Raw genomic sequence first — 20845 nt, forward strand, 5'->3', positions numbered from 1 at the left:
CATCTATGTAGGTGTCTATGCTGCAGTCACTGACTGGAGATAATACTAGAGGTTCCTGTGAACAGTCACTGAACTGCACACCTCCTACCCACACAGCCCTCCCCTGATTTATATTATCAAGTTTATTCTACTGCAGTTCTTCAACAATTTGAATCTGAGGATTCGTGCTGGACATTCACAAGCTGAAGTTAAGCTAAGCCACGCACAGGCAGCCTTTATGAAAGCTCCCCCAGCTCTTGATGGCTTGATTTTCATGGGTCTGCAGTTCTTTTAACATTGTTCTCTGTTCAATAAGAAAAGATTTCTGACTAGGGGCATGGGAAGGACTGTCTCTGCACGTGGTAAGGAGGCAAATGGCAATTATGTCAACAAAAGTGCAAGCTCTGACCCTTTTCACTCAGAGCTTGGAAACAGCCGATATTGCTCCATATACACAACTTCAGAAATGTCCCAGATGTAATGAGTGCTGAGACTGCAGAGAATCTGGGACAATAGTTTGGAGAGAGGAGAACAACCCCATTCATCTCAGGAAAGAGTAACTCGCCTACTGGGTGTGAACTGAAATGTTATCCATGTCTCCATTCTAATGTAGATGTGCATTTTTGAGCCTGCAGTAGTAACTCCTTTCCTCTGAAGGCTGCAAGTAATTGTACTCTCTTCTCCCCTTTCAGATATTGACATATATTAATGGAATTATAAAAGTGGAAGATACATCCCTGAAGCATCGGATTGGTTTTGTGCACCCCGTGCCACACTTTAATGTTTCCATTTTTATCAACAATACCCAGGAGGTAGATTCTGGCCAGTACGTGTGCACAGTCAATGTGGAGGATGATAGCGCCATCGATGGGAAAAATATTGGACTCCTCAATCTTACAGTTTTGGGTAAATCTATTCTTGATCCACTCTAGCATGAAGCCCAGTGCCCTGCTCATGCTGATGAGGGGGGAACTTTCTTCCCTACCTAATATGTGAGAAGAGTAGAGCATACCTTTTCTGAACTTGGCTTTCTCTCCAGGGATCAGCCCCTCCCCATTGCCCTTCCCTCTACACTGAGTCTGGCAACTTCCAGCAGTGGTTCAATGGAGAAAGGCCTTGCTTTGTCTCTGCCTCTTTGGCACAGCTCCTCTGTTGGTCTCTACCCACAGCCAGGTTGCTGATGCTCCTGAGGCTACCTCCTTCTCAGTTCATCCCTGGGACCTCACTTGCTCTCCCCTGTTTCCAGTCCCAGTGTGCTCCTTCATGGCTTGAGGTGCTAATGTGACCCCAGAGTGGACTTGCAGCTAGGGCTGATGCTTTGTAAGAGCACCAGCTTCAATGTTCTTCATGTAGAGAGAGGGAAAGCTGAAAAATGTGGCTGTAACAAACTTGTGTTTGTGGTCCAGGCATGGTCGAAAACCAGAGTAGAGCAGGATTGGATAAGGCCTCCCCTTGCATATCACAACCATACTGTGATGCCCAGTACAATAATGCATAAAGTGATGGCAAAGGGTTAACATAAAGGGGCTTCAATGTTTATACACAGTCCTGTGTTGAATAGGTTTGCTATTGTACTAGAAAGGGAAGTGAGCAATGAGGTGGTAAAATCTGCAAAGGATGCAAAGTTACTTAGGTTAGACAGGACCATAGAAGACTGTGAAGGACACCAGAGAGACTAGCTAAGCTGAGTGAGTGGGCAGTGTATGTGTGGTTTGCTGTCCATTCAGGCAACTAATGCATGCTGGGGAGAAAAAATGTCAGTTTTTTGTGCACTTTACAATGTTCTAACATACCTGCATCAACTCAGGAAAGAGCTGGAGTGTGTCTGACTACTACCCACTGAAACCTCTGCTCAATTCACAGCTGTGCTTAAAAAGGGAAAAAGGAAAACAGATAAGGTATTAGGATTCAAGCTGGTCCAAGCCCAGACTTCCCTACTTCAGAGGATTTTGTTTTTAAATTTGCATGTGAATTGTGATCCAAGTCAAACTGAAATGAAAATGTTTTGAATTTTCCAGCTAACTAGAAGCTCCTGGGATCCTGGGGCTGCTTGGTGGAACTGGTATATTCCAGTACTGATATCACTTTCATTGAGCAGCTCCAGGGGTCACTGGCATGACTGGGCCCCTCTGTCCCAGGGCCCCACAGCTCCTGGGCACCAGCTTCCAGCAGTGTCCTTCAGAACCCAGCTTTGCATTTGGTGAGGTACCTGGACCTGGCTCATGGGAATGAAATGCTTCAGGATCAGGAAATCAGCATGTCCCAACAAACCTCTGATTTGCAAGAGTCTGACTATCTGCAGTTAGGACATAGAAGGTGAACAGTGAATAACACAGGAGAGGGGATAATATAATTATACCAATTTGTGATCTAACCCCCTCTGGCCCCTGTATGCTGTACTGGAACCTGTCTCAAAAAGGGCTGTAAGAGCTCTGAGGGGTGTGAGATGAATAATTGAGAACATGGGAAACACTCGGATACAGAGAGAGAGACAGAGCAGATTGGGAGTGTTCCTATAGAAAGGGTACTGGGTGAGACACCAGGAGTTTCTGTTGTCATCCAGGAAAAAGGGACCATTCAGTGGAATTTAAATTGCCAAATTCAAACCCCAGAAATGCCTTTTTACACAGTGTATGATGAGCTCTAGAACTCTTGCCACAAAGTCATTGAGAAGCGTTGAGCAACAGCTGGTGAGGGGTCAGACGTTCATATGGACATAAAGAATATCCAGGGTTGCCACCAGGAATCACATCTTCGTGGAAGGGCTATTGAGCCACCTGCCTCCAGGCTCACCCACATCTCTAACTGTTAGTCCAATGTGAGACCTAGTGAGTAGGACTGATTGTACTGACCATCCCTCACCTGTTGCTGTAGGGGTCTGACACATTTCTGTGCAGCACCTGCTACTGCTGCTATCTGAAACTAGCCACCAACTGTAGTGAGATGGGGTATGATCTGCTCTGGCTGTGCCTATGTTCTTCTGCTACAGCTGAGATTGTAGGGAAGTCGAAAGTAGATGCGTCATATCAGAGCAACTCAGTTATATCCTGGGGATAGGGTCTGGAACAACTACAGAACTGTAGCAATCTTGTATGTTCAGAAATAAATATCGAAAAGCAAAGTTTAGCACAGATTCATCCCTTGCTCCTGGCTTCATGAATAGCTGTCCAGAACAGGGTGCTGCTTCCTCCTTATCTGGTCTGATTAGATAAGAGCTTCGTTTCAGCACAGTAAACTTGGAGCGTGGATCAAGGTCCATCCTGTGTAGTATGATTATGTTGGTGCATCGAAGGCATTAACTGTCTAGTGGACATTGCACATGAACATGGAGCCTGAATACTTTCACATATTGTTCCCAGTAATGGCTCAGGGCAGGTTTTCTCTGCAGCACCAACAATGGAGAGCCAGGCTAGAACAGTCAGAGCACCAGGGTCCAGCTTATGGGACAGCTCTGGCTTTCTGATTTCAGCATGGATTTCTTGGATCTTGCCTGTGGCCAGGAGATGGTGCTGTTTCTTTTTGCAAGTTGGTACTGGAAATTGTCCATTGACAGGCACTAATGCTGTCTTCTTGGCTCCCTACAGTTCCTCCATCTGCTCCGACATGCCAGATCCATGGGAGCCCCTACGTCGGGGGCAACATCACCATGAGCTGCAAGTCGCCCTACGGCAAACCTATCCCCAAGTACCGATGGGAACGCACTGCACCCACAGCCCAGCACTTCATCGAGCCATTTCAGGGTAGGAACCCTGATGCCACTGCACATACTTCGAACTGGGTCAAGGGGGAGGATAGGCAGGAGCCCTAAAGCTCACTGGAGATGGATCTGAGCAGCTGGCCAGCACTGTAGAAAATGCAGGAGAATAGGAGAGTGGGTTAGGCTAGGGGAGGAGAGAGTGGGTTTAGGAGGCAGTGAGGGATGAAGGATGGAACAATGCAGATGAAAAAGAAAGGGGCTGTTTTGGGAGGGCAGAGATTAAATGTATAGACTGGGGCTCATTTAATTGGAGGTGTCAGGGGAAACCCATGAGATGGTGTTGGGGAGATGAGTGGGAGGAGAACCTGAGAGTCATCACTGTGCAATGGCCCGGGTTACCTGTCAGTCCAGGTAAGAAATGCAGATAAATGGGCACCTAAGGTGGACATGTCGGGGAGAAGCTTCTCCCAGCCCCCACTGGAAAGGTGGTTGAGTTGAAAGGAGAATCAGGAGCAAGGGGCCTTCAAAGCATAAAGCAAGCATGACTGTGTCCCAGATGCTAGCACAGTAGGGGGTGAGGATGGAGAAAAGGCTCTTAGATTTGGTCTGGAGCAGGACAGTGTCTGTAGCGAGGTGGATTTCAGTGAAGGGCAGAGGCCTGTGCAGAGCACCCAGCAGATCACCCTGAGGCAGGGAGAAGGCTGGGTAGAGTGAGGCTTTTTCAGCACTGAGGGAACTAGCACATTCTTGAAGGCAGTGGGAAGAGGAGGTTATGGGATTGAGGGCTGGGTCATTGGGAGGGAAGAATCTGAGTGAAGGCAAGTGAAGACTAGTGGTTGGAACACAGTTCTGGCTCAAATGGTGCCTCCTTGTGGGTCCTTGGAACAGGGAGATCATTGGCACGTCAGGAAGGGTGGGAGACAGGTCCTGAGACAGTTTCAGGTATCAAAGAGTTGGCAGTTACAGCTCTGCTTGCCTGTCTGTTAAAGGAGATGCAGATATCGCCAAATTTGCAATGACTTTGTGAAATGTTTCAGTGTCACTGACTGCAGTTTTAGGTAAAAAGAAAAGTTTTGGCAGAATGACTTCCCCCAGATTTGTCCAAAGGAGTGTCACTGTTTTGCTGAGAGGACCACCTGTGTGGCTGAGTCATTGGATTGAGCCTTGGGAAACTAGGTTCAGTCCCCAGCTCTGTCACCAATCCCCTGAGTAACCTCAGACAAATCACTGGTTCTCTGTGTCCTGGCCACCTATCTGCAAACTGGAGTAGCAACCATTCCTTTCCCCCACCCCCTGTCTCTTTAGATGGAAAGCCATCCACGGCCCAGGTCACCATACAAGACCGTGAAGCTGTGCATGTACAGCACCTGGCACAATGCATTTCTGATGGGAGTTGAGGCTGCAATCAGGTGTATGCTAACAGTGAATGGGTACTTCAGAAGAAATAGCTGTCAGAAGAATGAACCTAGTCTTTGAGTCGTCTGCCTGAAGGAGGCAGATTGCTCACTTGATAGCCTGGCATGTGTTAATGTTCCCTGCTAGGGGACTGACACTCCCATTGCACCTCTTGATTAGTTAGATACAGTTACTCATTCCTTGGGGTTCATTTGCATGATGCCTGCTAGCTCCCTCTGACTGTCATGTTTAATTAAGTATTTTATGAATGTTTTATGAAGGGAAAAAGTTAGGAAATGTGAAAGGGAAGCTTCTCTGAACAACACGCCTTCCACCACATGACGCGCAGGCACACATCTCACTGCCTGGCAGGCTGTTATGTAAACTCACCCTGTGCCTTTTCTGTGTGCAGTGACTTTGTCAACTCCTTTGGATTCCTCTCATCTGGGTTCCTTGTCTGGGCTCAAACAGACTAGATTCAGTGAAGGAATTAAGGTGGAAGCTCACATCTCAACCTGCTGCTGCTAAGATTTGGGGCATTTAGCTTAATTTGGAAATTATCTTTGCGTTCTCATGGCAATGTTTAAGCATGCCAGGAATGCTCGAGTCTGGCTCGAGTTTTGCACCTCATTGAATCTTTTGTCCAAAGGTTTGAGAGCATTTCTGTAATCCTCAAGCTTCCTAACACCCAGGGGAAGAAGGGGAAAGTCTCATTCCCCTTTTGGAAGGGATTAGCAGGTCTCTGGGAAGTGTCCTCATCTGATGGTCAGAGTGAGAACAAAACCCAGGAGACCCGGCTCCTATGGAGTAACCATTTTGACCAGTGGCAGACCTTTGGGATGGGTGTGTCGGTCCAGATGGCTGTGGAAGTTCTCTGATGTTTCGCAGTTGTCTCTGATTGTTAAAATATGCAAGTTCCTTTATGTGATCCCCTTCTTGTAGTCCCCTTGCATAGAACCACAACAGTCCCTTAGCATTATAATCCTCTTAACTGAGTTTATTTTTACTAGGATCTAAGTTTACAATCTTGGCATTGTAGCTGTTTCCAAGTCTTTCTGTTCCTTACTCGCTTCTTAACTTGTAGCATGTTAGACTCGGAAGGGACGTATTCTTTAGACAGAGTTGCATCTTTTGGCACTCAGGCTTCCTGCTGGGAACTGCTCTTACCAGTAAATTCCACTTGTTAACACAATTTGGGCTGCGCAGGGCTTCTTCTAGAACTTGCATGCACGGTTCATCTGCCTTTTTGTCTACAAAGAACAGTGAAGAGCCAGGTGGATGCACAGCAAACATGAAATGCTTTGATGGGGCATTGCATATGTCACTATTGCCTGGCACGAACCATGAGGTCACAGAGAACAATCATCTGGTGTCAACTCAACCTTACTGTAATTCCATTCAGGTTGATGGAATTGTACCCAAGGTGGATTGCCTACCTGGGCTGGTCACTCCAAGTCTCACTAAAATGTTTCTTATGTTAGCAGCCCCTTGGGATAAGAATAGCTAGACTACTTAATTGGCTCCCACAGTCTTGCCAGGGCTGACTAGATGCATAACCTTTGTGGAGTAATTGCCCTCCCCCCAGTCTGTCTCTGCTGTAAGGCAGCAGCCCAACCCCCCCTTCTTGTGTTGCCATTGTGCCTGCATGACTAGCTGGGCTGCAAACATCCCAAAGGGAGGGGGGCCCTGGTCCTCTAATGCCTCAGGTTCCTGCCAATGCAGGTCATGTGACTGGTCACATCATAGAATCATATCACAGAAGTCGGGTCGGAAGGGACCTTGTAGATCTTCAGGTCCGTCCCCCTGCCTGGGCAGGAAGAAAACTGGGCTCAAATGACCCCAGCCAGGTAGGCATCAAGCTGCTTCTTAAAGGTCATCTCACCTGGTCAGGCTGATATCATTTGGAAGCACTGGTCAGCAGCCAATGGGTCTGCTTCTGGTGGGAACTTGGTGATGAGGTCACAACCAGTGTATAAGAGGTAGTGGGGCAGACATGTTTTGGGACACAGCAAACAAGCCATGCAGCCTCCAGAGAAAGAGCTTGGTCAGGCTCTGGATGCATATGTGAGTAACTTACTTGGATTTTAGCTAGTAACTTAGGATGAAGTGATCTAGAAGTGTATCAAAAGGCTACCAAGCCACTTCTGTTTGCTCAGGGTCTTTCTTTTGATACTTCTCTGACCTGTACCCTTCCCCATGCCTACCCTCTCCAGTCAATAAAGCTATCCATTATAGCAAACCTTGCTGTATGTGCTCAAGAGGGATGAGGCAAGCCTTTTCTGATGGGAGTTGAGGCTGCAGTCAGGTGTATGCTAACAGTGAATGGGTACTTCAGAAGAAATAGCTGTCAGAAGAATGAACCTAGTCTTTGAGTTGTATGCCTGAAGGAGGCAGATTGATTAGTTAGATACAGTTACTCATTCCTTGTCTCGGCTGGCTAAGGGAGGCTATTTGTGAATGCTTCAGGTTAAGAGAAGCACCCCAAGGTACCATGGTGGGTTAAGCAACCCCAAGGTCTACAGGGTCCATGTCCATGTACAAAGACCAGACTTTGGTGGCAGGGTGGTGGCAACGGTTACCCCAGGCTTGTGGGTGTGCTGCAGGAAGGGGGTTGGCTGGACGCAGGCGCTCCAGGGGGAGACACCCAAAGCAGTGTTATGGTCGGGCACAGTGTGGTGGGTGGCTCAGTGTTGTAGCACCCCCTACTGGCCCGCCACAGTCACCCAGAAAGCTTATCCTACTTCTCCCCAGTGTTTTCTGGTCATGTCCCACCATTTCCAGTCAGCCACAGCACTGAGAGTATGGCTTTATTAGAATAGTACCCAGGGGCCCCTTTCAAGATTGGGGCCTTGCAGTTCTAAATGCTGCACTGAAGTAGACGTAGTTTCTGGTTCTTGCATTGAACCTAAGGGAGTGGGAATGTTAGTGTGTGTGCGTGCATGCATATACATGCTGCAGTGGGGGATGCTGTACAGTCTGTGTAGCTGCAATCAGTTGAGTCATCAGGCAGCGACACAGATATCTCCCAGAACACTGTCTCGCACCCACGCCTGGCCTGTGCTGATTATGCAGTTGGGTTTTATTTGATCCTCTTTCCCTACCCCAGCTCATTCCACTTCTTCTTCTTTGAAATACATCAGTTACTATGGAAACTGTGACACTAAGTGTAGCTTAGCGACACTCATGAGTGCAGTACAGAGCTAAGCAAGCAAAAGGAGTGTCATGTAGCAAATACAGCCTTTGTACAGGCTTAGTCGCTGGTAGCCATTCCTTTGCTAAGCCAAAAAGCTCATGGCCTATCCTCTCCATATCACTAGGCATGAAGGTCTCTGACTCGCTAGGATGCTTGAAGCATCCTCACAACCTCACTTGAAGCACTGAGGTCACCAGAGCCTTCTTACTAAAAGTCCCTTGATCTGCACAGCTGGAGGCTGCTGGAGGCATTGCTGGCAGAGGGAAGTGGGAGCCAGCATGCCTGGCTGGAATCTGAGTTAACCCAGATGCCAAGGTGACCTGGCTAGTGCAGGTTTCTGCTTTAGGCCTGTCTTAAAATTCAGAGAAACCCCTCTCAGGTCTCCACATGTGTACAATGAACTGCAACAAGGAGCAAGACTGAAGGGGTCAACACTGAAGGGAGTGAGCGAACAGGGACAGCAAACAGGGCAGTTTGTAAGGAAGGGGAGGGAAGAGGAAGAGAAGCCAGGCACCAGACACTAGATCCTGCTCCTGGAAGGTAAGTGAGCCAGAGCTACCTTTGTGTTTGGTTTGCTCAGTGTTTGGGCCTTCTTACATGGTAGATGTAAGCAGCTTCTGGAGCTCTTGTAATTAACCCCTAGATTGGCTTTACATTTAACACCTTTAAGTGGTTTAAAGCAGTGGTTCTCAACCTTTTTCTTACCAGGACCCATTTGCCATCGGCTTGTCCCAACCCACATCCCTCTGGCCAAACTGATACCTGACCCACAGTCCCCTGTCCCCCACCCCCCAGCCCTGCCAGAGCGGCCCCAACTGCCTCCATCCTGCTTGGGCCAGAGCTCAAGCAGCAAGTGCTGCCCCTGTTCCACTCCCTGAGCAGTGAGTGCAGACCCTTGTGTGTATGGGCACTGGCCCTGTGCTGCCAGCCCAAGCATTCAGCTCCCCACCATGAAGGACCACCCCTGCCCCCTTACCCTGCTGAAGGGCCAGAGGGCCAGGTGCTTTCTTCCCCCGCTTCCCATGCCCTGCGCAGCCCTGCTCCCATCCTTCTTCCCCAGCACTGACCAACACAAACACACGGCCTGCCCTTCCCACCCCCACCCGCACCCTCTCCCCAGCCCTCTAGACAGTCCCCTGGACCTCCAACTCCCCACTCCCCATACACTTACCTGCATCCAGCATCTGGGGCTGCTCCCATGATCCAGCCTCACTGCATGCTGGCCACATGTGTCTGTGTTTAATGTTATGCCAATCCAGGACAGGATTATCTTTAATTCACCTAATTTTGTTCCTGTTCCATTAAAGTGTGGCTGCTGTTTTACAGCTATTCTGCCCAAATTGAAGTCCTCCAGCATCCCAGGATGTAATGGCTGGTCTTGAGTTAGGGCATGTGGGGATGCCAAGGTGCAGCAGGTCCAGGCACGGTGCCCTCCCCCCCGCTCACTCCATCCCCTGGGGACACCAGGAAGAGCAAGCATTGCAGCCCCAGAGTGCCCAGTGGCCACAGTACCTCTCACCATTGCCTAAGCCGGCTCATTGCTCATGGGGGAGTGAGTTCTGAAGGAAAAAAGAGGATCAAGCCTCTCAGCTCAGGCAGCAGCTGGCAGCCTAGCCAGCAGCAGCGCAGGGGGGTGAGCTCTGGAGAAAGAAAGGATCAGGCCCATTTTTATTTAGGCTTCTAGTCCTGTCTCTGTTCACCAAGTCTTTAGTGACAAGTTGCAGCTGTGCAGGTAAGGGACAGTTAGAAATGTTTTTTTGCCTTAAGATGTGACTGCTTCACTAAGCCAAATAGCACTAAGCTGATTAACATTTGTGCAGTTTACAGCATAAGGTGTAACAAGGCCCTTTGGTAGGCAGGAAGAGATAGGCAGCTGATTTAAAAGACCCAGAGAGATGACTGGAAGATGTCTTCATATCCTCAAAAGGGCCAGTGTTATGCCCAGCTTCAAGAAGGGGAGGAGGGAGGACCTGGGTAACTATAGGCCAATTAGCCTAACTTCTATCCCAGGGAAAATCCTGGAAAAATTCATTCAGGAGTCTGTGCAACGGGCTTGCAGAAGGTAGAATTCTGAATGGCAGCCAGTATGGCTTCGTCACGGGCAAGTCTCGTCTTACCAACCTCATCTCCTTTTATGATCAGGTAACTCACCACCTGAATAAGAGAGAAGTGGTGGATATTGTATACCTTGACTTCCAAAAAGCCTTTGATCTGGTATCCCATGATGTTTTCATGAGAAAATTGGAAGATAGTGGGCTTAATTGTGAGATGGTTAGGTGGGTATGAAGCTGACTGTGGGGTAGGACCCAGAGAGTCCTAATGAACTGATCTGTGTCATCCTGGTGAGAAGTGGCCAGTGGTATCCTGCAGGGGTCAGTGCTTGGTCCTGTACTTTTCAACATTTTTATCAATGATTTGGATGAGGAGGTGAAGAGCTCACTGGCCAAGTTGACGGATGACACCAAGTTATGGGGAAGCGTGGTCATGCTTGAAGATAGGCTACAGATACAGGTGGATCTAGACAGTAGGCCTGTGCAAGTCAGCAGCGATCCGATCCGGCTTCGGATGGCCGCAGTCCAATCCGGAGCTCTGGACCGGGTTTCCACTTCGATCCGGCCAAAGCTTCAGAGCCGCCTCGGAGTTCTGGCCATAGGGTATACTGGGGAATCAATGAAATATCTATAACTTTGTTGTTTTTGTCCAGTTTGGATGAAACTTGCAGGGATGATGGTAGCCTCTGCTGAGAGCATGAAACCTGCCGTGTTTCAAGAAGATTGGTGCAGGGGCTTGGGGGGAACTGTACCCCAAATTCTTTAAAGCCAAACTCATGTCATGGCTGTGTGTTACACCACAGGGGAGTCAAAACTGCAGGGGTGGTAGCTCTTACTGAGGCCACAAAGCCTGCCAAGTTTCAAGAAGATCAGTGCAGGGGTTTGCGGGGAACTGCCCCTCAAGCTGCAGACAAGCAAAACTGATGCCATGGGTGACAATGCGTGTGTTAAGGCGCAGCGGGGTGACAGCTGCAGGGGTGGTGGCCCTGCTGTGACGCCTGCCAGCTGTCGAGGAGATGGGTGCAGGGCGGCTCTGGGGCCCTGCACCCCTAGCTGCTGATAGGCAAAACTCGGGGCAAGACTGTCTCTGTCTTGGGGCAGTTGATTGTCTGCATTGATTCTTTCCTCTCCTTACCCTGGTTTTGTAGGTGCTAATTGCTGCTCGTTAAGTCGTTATGTAGTAGCTAGGTCCTATGCATTGAGCTGGTCCCGGAGTCAATCCAGATTGATTGTTTGGTAACTGGTAACACAGCAGCTCAGCAGCCAGGCCTGCAGCAGTGTCTCCCCTCCTGCCCCAAGACAGACACAGTCAGTCCCACAGCACCCATGGCACCAGTTGTGCTTGTCCGCAGCTTGAGGTGCAGTTCCCCCCAACCCCCTGCATTAATCTTCTTGAAACTTGGCAGGCTTTGTGGCCTCAGTAAGAGCTACCATTTCTGCAGTTTTCATCCCGCTATGTTGCAACGCCTAGACGTGGCATGAGTTTTGCTTTCAAGAATTTGGGGTGCAGTTTCCCCCAAACCCCTGCACCAACCTTTTTGAAACTTAGTAGGCTTCATTATCTCTGCAGAGTCTACCACCCCTGAAAATTTCATCTAAATTGGACAAAAAAACAACAAAGTTATAGATATTTAATGTTTCCCCATTATACCCTATGGCTGGATCTCTGAGGTGGCTCCCATCTGCTTCGGGAAGCTGAACGAGGCAGCGCTTCGACCCGGATGTGCTGCTTCGGACCCCGAAGCATTCAAAGCTTCTCCAGATCTGAAGTTCTGTCCAAAGCCTCACACAGGCCTACTAGACAGGCTAGCAAGTTGGGTGAGTCAGAACCAGATGAAGTTCAACATTAAGAAATGTAAAGTACCCCACCTGGGGACAAACAATCACCTGCACAACTACAGGCTTGGCAATGCCAACCTGACCAGCACTACAAATGAAAGAGACCTGGGGGTAATAATAGACCACAGCATGGATATGAGCCAGCAGTGCAACTCTGTTGCCAGCAGGGCAAATAATACCCTGGCATGCATCAATCGATGCATTTCCAACAAGACCAAGGAGGTGATTCTTCTGCTCAACTCAGCATTAGTGGGACCCCAACTGGAGCACTGCATCTGGTTTTGGACACCACACTTTAACAAGGACATGGTAAAACTTGAGAGAGTCCAGAGAAAGGCCACCCGTATGATCAGACACTTGCATGACAAGCCATACGAGGAAAGGCTGAGGGACCTGGGACTCTTCAGCCTGAAAAAAGAGAAGGCTGAGAGGGGACTTGGTATCAGCTTACTGCTACATCAGGGGAGTACATCAGGGGCTCAGTTAACAACTGTTCACCAGGGCGCCCTTGAGGAAAACCAGGAGTAATGGCCACAAATTCCTGAAAGACCATTTCAGGCTCAACATTAGGAAAAACTTCTTCACAGTCAGGGTGTCCAGACTGTGGAATAAGCTCCCTCCAGAGGTGGTGCAATCACCTACCCTGGAAATCTTCAAGAGGAGACTGGACGGTCACCTTGCTGGGGTTACCTGACCTCACCTGTCATTTTTCCTGCCTGGTGCAGGGTGCTGGACCCGATAATCTTCTGAGGGCCCTTCCAGACTTGTGAACATAGTGAGGAGGACTTTTAAACTAGGTTTGCCAGGGGATGGAGACCAAAGCCCCAAGGTAAGTGGGGAAGTAAGTGACCTGGAAAAAGCACAAGCAGGAGCAAGGAACAGGGCCTCATTCTTCCTGAGAAAGTAAGGCATTCAGCTAATTACCTCAGATGTTTGTACATGAATACACAAAGCATGGGAAACGAGCAGGAAGAATTGGAAATCCTCGCACAGTCGTGGAACTGCGACGTGATTGGAATAACAGAGACTAGGTGGGAGCTCGCATGACTTGGGCACTGTCCTGGATGGCTATAAACTATTCAGGAAGGACAGGCAGGGGAGAAGAGGAGGAGTTGTACTTTGAGTAAAAGAGCTGGATGATTGCTCAGACCTCCAGTGTGAAACTGGAGATAGGCCTGTTAGGAGTCTCTGGCATAGGGTCAGAGAGAGAGCAACAAGGGCAAGGTCATTGTGGGTGTCTGCTATAGACCACCAAACCAGGAAGATGAGGTGGATGAGGCTTTCTTCAAACAGGTAGTGGAAATTCCTGATCACAGGTCCTGTTTCTCATGAGGGACTTTGATCACCCTGACATCCGCTGGGAGGACAATACAGCAGTGCACAGGCAATCCAGGAAGTTTCTGGATTTTCTACAAGTATGTCAGCAAGAAGAGGAAGGTCAGGGAAAGTGTGGGTCCTTACTGAATGGGGGGAGGCAACCTAGTGACAGATGATGAGGAAAATGCTAAAGTACTCGATGCCTTTTTTTTTTTTTTACCTCAGTCTTCACAGGCAAGGTCAGCTCCCAGAATACTGCAGTAGGCAACACAGTTTTGGGAGGAACTGAGCAGCCAACAGTGGTGAAAGAACAGGTTAGGGACTATTTAGGAAAACTGGATGTGTGCGAGTCCATGGGGTCAGATGCAATGAACCCGAGGGTGCTGAGGGAGTTTGCCGATGTGATTGCAGAGCTGCAACATTATCTTTGAAAATTTATGGCATTTAGTAGGGGTCCCAGATGATTGGAAAAGGTCAAATATAGTGCCTATCTTTTAAGAAGGGGAAGAAAGAGGATCTGGAGAACTACAGATAGGTTGGCCTCAGTCCCTGGAAAAATCATGGAGCAAGTCCTCAAGGAATCCATTTCTAAGCACTTGGAGGTGGTGATTAGGAATGGTCAAGGGCAAATCATTACTGATCAACCTGATTGCTTTCTATGATGACATAAGTGGCTCTGTGGATGGAGGAAGAGCAGTTGATGTGAAATACTTTGACTTCAGCAAGGATTTTGATATGGTTTTGCACAGCATTCTCTCAAGCAAACTAAGGGAGTATGGGCTAGATGAATGGACTGCAAGGTGGATAGAAAACTGTTTGGATCATCGGGCTAAAAGAATAGTAATTGATGGCTCAATGCCTAATTTGCTGCCAGTATCAAGTGGGGTTGGTCCTGGGGCCAGTTTTATTCAATATCTTCATAAATGATGCAGATTGCACCAAGCTGGTTGAAGCTGTAAATGCACAGGAGTGTAGGGCTAGGATCCAGAGAGACCTTGACATATTGGAGGTTTGAACCAAAAGAATCTCATGAAGTTCATTAAAGTCAAGTGGTAAGTCCTGCACTTAGGATGGAACAGTCCCATGCACTGGTGCTGACTGGCTGGGCAGTAGCTCTGCAGAAAAGGACGTTGGGGGTTACAGTAAACAATAAGCTGAATATCAACCAACAGTGTGCTCTTGTTGCAAAGGAGGCTAGTGGCATACTGGGCTTCATAGTAGGAATATTGCCAGCAGATCAAGGGAAGTGACTGTTCCCCTCTATTTGCCACTGGTGAGGCCACATCTGGAGTACTGGGTCCAGTTTTGGGCCCCCACTACAGAAAGAATGTGGACAAGTTTGAGAGAGTTCAGCAAAGGACCATGAAAATGGTTCGGGGGCTGGGGCACATGACTTGTGAGGTGAGGCTGAGGGAACAGTGCTTATTTAGTCTGGAGAAGAGAAGACTGAGAAGGGATTTAATAACAGCCTTCAACTACCTGAGGGATGGTTGAAAAGAGGATGGAGCTGGACTGTTCTCAATGGTGGCAGATGACAGAACAAGGAGATATGGTCTGAAGTTGCAGCAAGGGAAGTTGAGGGTTTACTACCCTCCTAGTGAGGAAAAACTTTCTCACTAGGAGGGTAGTAAAGCACTGGAACAGGTTACCCAGAGAGGGTGGAATTTCTGTCCTTGGAGAATATTAAGACTTGGCTAGAGAAAGCCTTGGCTGGGGTAATATAGTTGGGGGTGGTCCTGCTTTGAGCAGGGGGTTGTACTGGTGACCTCCCAAGGTCCCTTCCAGCCCTCATGTTCTATGAATCTCTGATTCTGTAACACACCAGGGTCACTGGGCCCTTCTGTCAGTTGAGCAGCTTACCTGCTGAGAGGTTGCTGTGACATTAAATTGTGCTCTTTTCCTTTTTGCTTCTCCTACAACCATACCATATTATGTAGGCATTTGGCAAACAGCATAATGCCTCTCCATTGAAGAAAAGATCTCTGTCTTCAGAACCCACATGTGCTTCACTTGGCTTACACAATTTGACCTACAGCTGCAGTGGTTAAAGGATGGGCCTTTTGGAAGGGACCCAGCATGCTCTCTGTTTGAACTATCCTTTCTAAAGGTGCTGATTACAAGCTCAGGGCCAAACAAACACCAGCCAGGCTTCATGTATAAGCAACTGTACAATGAGCTGTCACAGATTGCCTCCTTTCAATGCCCTGACCCTTGTCACACACAAGCAAGGAAGGAAATTGTTAAGCCACACAACTGTACATCCTTTTGCCCCTCTACTCGCAAGCGTGCTTTGCTGTTGCCACAACTACCGTGCACCACAGCCTTTATTCTGCTCCTTTAGGGATGCTCTTTCCCAGACTGCTGCTTCAAGTTCCCAGCCTATCCTTTAGCCATGGCTTGTGTTCATGTCTTAGAAATCAAACTGCACCTGGTCCTCAGTGCCTGTCCTAGCAGCACCCATTACTTTGAATCTGTGCCCTCTTCCACTGCAGACCAGCTCTAAACAGTCAGACTGCTGAGCTGGTTGGGAGATCCATTGACTTCAGCAAGCAAAGGCTTCTGTTCAGGTCAGGCACTTTGCGGGATCATTGCCTAAGTGAAAACAAGCATCAAAAGGAGGTGAGGTGCCATGGGAAATGACCATAGGCAAATGCTTGGAGCTTAGTTTGACTACTGTGGTGGTGGGGAATTCTAACACATCTGTGGGTGACCAGAGTGGAATGCCATGCAGCTGGGATACGGGCTCATGAGGGTCTTGTCTTATGAATTTTGCAGACCCCATAAGTGGGAACCTCATGTTGAAAAATCTTTCAAGAGAGATGTCTGGAACGTACGTCTGCACAGCAAAAAACAATGCTGGTATCTCCAAGTGCAACATAACCCTGGAGGTGAATTCATGTGAGTATACTCCCAGTGTGGTGGAGTCTCCACTCCTGGGCTGGAGTGCACAGACATTATCTAAAGGAAGATTTAAGGCCATGGAGGAAGGGGTCCAGAAAACAGTGAAGGAATTAGCCTGATTTGATATGAGGGGATGCATTCACTGCTCTGTAATGTTGCAGCATAACTGGAACATACTGACTGGAGGAAAGTTAGGGATTAGCATTAGCAGCAAGGTGAAGATTGCTGCAGGTTCCTTATCCAGCAACAAAGGAAGGTTGGATCTGACAGGGGTGGAGGGGGAGGGGGATTCCTGTGCCATGGGGAGCCCCCACAACCTAACCAATGGGCTTTCTCTACCACATCCCCTTCTATCATATTCCAAGACAAGTGTGAGAAGCCCAGCTTCCTGAGGATCTGTATTGCTCTGACCCTGGCCTGCCGTCCTCTATAAACTCTGTTCTGATTTTCTGCAGACAACAATGCAGCTGTGATCGCTGGAGCTGTCGTGGGGTGTCTCATTGGAATTGGCTTAATCACCGTGTGCATTCTGCAATTTTTCGTGTGCCGAAAGAAAAAGAAAAATACACAGGAGGAAATGGCCAATGAGATCAAGTGAGAATCTGTGTTGTTTATGCCATCTGTTAGAAAAGCCCCTGGGGAGACTTCCCAAACACCATTGGTGCTTCTGTTCTCTAGCTGCTTGTCGGGGACCTGCATACTTGTCGCTGTCTGGATTGGAAACCTGAATGCATAACTGAATGGAAAGTTACCAGGGCACAAACATACCATTGTCTCTGAGGCTGGGGCAGCCATGATGTTGTCCCCTCTTTACAAACCTTGTGGTTTTTGTTGTGTGTAATAAGGCCCTAGTTCCTGGAATCACATGACTGTGAGACTCTCAACTTCCATTTAAAAATGATCTCTGGATCCCTAATTGAGGAGGAAAGCTTGGAAGCATGACCTGTTTGGTCAAAGAACATGAAGACAAATCAAATACACCCCTCATGATGACTTGGAGGCTGGTTGATGGTTTTGCTTGGACCTAACACTGTAGCTAGTAGCAAAGGCCAGAACTAAGGTTGCCCAGCAACTACATAAGATGATACTGCCATAAGATATTGGTTGAATTTTGTCAAAACGTAATGTTTTGGGTTGAATCTTTCCCTGCTGGTGGCTGGCCAAGGTTAAATGCTTTCTCGAAAATGTCGGTGAAGATGTTTCAGCCATTTGGGGCAAACAGTTTAAGAGCAAATTTTGTTTTGTTGCTGATGATGAAATGCTTATGCTGGTTTTGTGCCTCTGCATCTTCCAGTGTGGACCTGAAGTCTGGCCAGGGCCCAAATTTGGCTAAGTTAAAAGCCTTTGAAAAATCTCAGCCTACACATGCTCATACAGACCTCTCTGAGTTTAACAGCTCAGATCTCCAGAGTTTCTGTCCACAGTGAGCATGTTCCATCTCCACTGCTCCTACTTGTAAATGCAAAGGGGAACGGAAGAAACAGGAGGGAAAGTAGGGCAGCAAGGTAGAGCTGGGGAAGGTAGAGGAGGGGGAGTGGACAGAAGCTGAAGGGGCAGGGGATTGAAGGACCTCTGGTTATAGGCCCTCTTGTAACCTATGTGGTTACAAGAACACACATGATGGAAGAAACCAAAATCCCGAGTCTTTATTCTGGTGCCCCCAAACAGCTTTGAAGTCTTTAGGCAAAGTTGGGATCTTATCCTTGCATACTGCCTAGTGTCCATAGAGGATGACAGACCACTGCTGCTACCACTAGCTTTGCTAGCTCGAGTGGAAGGGGCCTGTGCTGTAGAGGCTAACATCTATGTTGCATATTCAGACTTTGTTCTGGCATTTCCTGCTTTCAAGTGCTTTGACTTGGCAGCTGTATCATTCTGTTGCCAGAGAGTGAGGGAGCACATAAAGGCAGCACGTACTCAGGATCCCCAGATCCAGTAGTTACCAGCCATTTTATCCTGCCCATCTGCAGAGCCTGGTTCATGGAATAGCCCATTCAAACAGGCTAAGGCGTAAAAGTCCCATGTTCAATTTCCAGGAGTGCCCGGTTCCTCCCCTGGTTGGGAATAATATGTGTAAACGGGCAAAGACTGTGTTCTCCCCTTTTTCTAGCTCCTTTTACTGACTGCTTCTGTTTTCCATTCCAGGGAAGATGCTGTTGCTCCAAAGACACTTTCTTGGGCTAAAGGTTCTGGTTCAGACACTGTCTCCAAAAATGGTACCTTGTCTTCAGTGAACACAACTCGGGACCACAAATTGTACATGTCCAAGCCTGTCTCAGACACAGCCTCCATCATCACTGCTGCTGGCAGCACTGTGGGCTACAAGCCCCAGTACACCACCCTAAGGAGTGGAACTCTAACACCCACTCCCAGCTTATCCAGCCAGTCCCTGCCTCTCTATTTCCCCCCTGTGATGAATGGCAACCATTACCAGAACACTGTGCCAAGCAACAGAAATGCTCTCCACAGGACAAATGGACCTCAGCTACAGCCCCCCCAGCAAGAACCTGCTGTGCCTCAAGGGCTCACCACCTCCACCCTTGCCAGAATGGGTGCAGTGCCAGTCATGGTACCGGCCCAGAGTCACGCAGGGTCACTGGTGTAAGCATCCAACAGCTGTGCACCCTCTGTACAGAGAAAAGGGTCTGCAAGTGGCCATTTATCCTTACCAAAGTGAACAGTTGGGAAACAGAAGGGCAAAGCCACTTGCTTCCTGCTCCATGCTCATGCATATATGAGGTGTGTGACGGGAGCAGTTTACATGGCATTTGTGTACAGAAATTCCCAAGGAACAGGCTGCCTTAGACACCCTCTGGACACAGCAAATTCTCCTGCAGCCTCACACACAGCACTCCTCTCCCCAAAAACTCTTCCCCACCCCCTGCTCCCTCCCTATGCTATTGCCTTAGCACTAGGGCCCACCTGCTTCCCTCCTCTGGTGGGAGAGTTTATTTATTGAAGAAATATGGCTGGTATGCGTGTGGTTATTTCCCCTGCTTTGGGCAGCAGCTCTTTTGGCTTTTTGGCAAAGGCTGTGACCAAAGGGCTTGAAAAATGCTCTTGATAGTGCTGAGAATTTGGGAGCTGCTTGGCCAATAGCCACCATGGTATCCAAGCTTCAGTTTCAGCCTTTGTGAACTCCAAGATATGACCCCTCCTCCCCATGGTGCCATTTTGTCTGTTATAGGAGCATTTACCCACTGCTAGCAAATTGTGCTCACACCCGGTGCAGAGAGCAGGCTTGTCGTGAGTGGAGTTGGGCCCAAGTGGAGCTTCTGGCTAGGAAGGAACCTGTCCAAGCCTGGCTCTGAGCAGCCATACAGTGCTGGGAGTCTGTTTGCTGGGGGAGAAGCATTATAGTACAGATTCCCCTATAGTACAGTCTTCATCCCCATCACTAACCAGATTAAGGCACTGGGCCTAACTGCATCATGCCTGCTAGCTAGAGCTGTTATGAAGGGGTATCACTGTGATAGTGTCTGGTGATGGTAGCTGCCATGAATCCCACCCTCTGCCTGGTAAAGCTGGAGAACACCCCTTCTCTTCACCCATGTACCCCCAATTGCTTGTATACTCTAGCAGCTTTAGGTCTCTGGCTAGCAGGGGTCACACTTTCCTCTCTCATCTCTCACTATCTGAATCCCCCAGTCTGTGTCCCCTGCCCCAATACCTGATGCAGGCAGCAGCAGCTCACCTGGGACTTGTACACTCCTTCCTCAACACTGTGGAGAGCTGCACTTTGCAAAGAGCCCAAGCCCCCAACAACCAAAGTTGTACCCTGCCTGAGGGGAACAAGGCCTCTATGTCTTCCCACCAGGAGAGGGTCATGAACTTGTGCTACTAACCCAAGCAAAACGTTCTAGAGTAACCTTGTAGTCTAACAGTCTAACCATTGTTCTTTTAAGGACACCTTCAGCATTTTGATTCATATTATGCTAATGATTATATTTGTTTATTTAATGGACTCCTTAAACCTTGTGTATTTTGCTTTTTTGGGTAGGAAATAATTTTATCCCCATAGCTACTAACTGCTCTTCCCACCCTGTCTCTCTCTGGTTGTTGTTGTGCTGGCTATTTTTAGATGTCAGCCAGATCCTTCTGCTGGGTGGGATGGGGAAGGCGCTGAGAGATTATTTTTATGTACAATTTTAAAATGTAATATTTTTCATAAATGGTCATTAAAATATTTGGTTTTTATATTTAAATGGGAGCTGAGTTAGCTGCACTCCAGAACAGGCACAGCTCAAGACCTTTACCACTGCCACCCACCAGTGCCTGGCAGGCAGACAAAACTATGCAAACCTCGTGACAGGAGTTGCCATGGGTAGCATGGCCCGTGTTATCAGCATGCCTCTCCCAGCCCTGTGCAAGACAAATATGAACAAACTACATCATAGCCTTGTGGTTCTGTGCCCAACCAGAGCATTTGTAGGGGAAGGGTTAGCAGGAGTAGCAGCAGGAGTGAAGGCCTAA

The 20845-nt window shown here is 48.4% G+C and overlaps 1 protein-coding gene across 1 annotated transcript in view; it reads left to right on the forward strand.

Moving 5' to 3' along the window:
• ESAM (endothelial cell adhesion molecule) overlaps positions 1–20577 on the forward strand; it is a 97749-nt gene extending 77172 nt beyond the window's left edge. Inside the window, exons 3-7 of the mRNA XM_059720024.1 lie at positions 672–885; positions 3564–3719; positions 16247–16369; positions 16828–16966; positions 18518–20577. Coding sequence (XP_059576007.1) covers positions 672–885; positions 3564–3719; positions 16247–16369; positions 16828–16966; positions 18518–18977 — 1092 coding nt within the window. The 3' untranslated portion in view covers positions 18978–20577. The remainder of the gene's footprint in view (positions 1–671; positions 886–3563; positions 3720–16246; positions 16370–16827; positions 16967–18517) is intronic.
• The last annotated feature ends 268 nt before the right edge of the window (positions 20578–20845 follow it).

Source organism: Alligator mississippiensis, chromosome 16 (genome assembly GCF_030867095.1).
Source record: "Alligator mississippiensis isolate rAllMis1 chromosome 16, rAllMis1, whole genome shotgun sequence".
Classification (NCBI taxonomy): domain Eukaryota; kingdom Metazoa; phylum Chordata; order Crocodylia; family Alligatoridae; genus Alligator; species Alligator mississippiensis.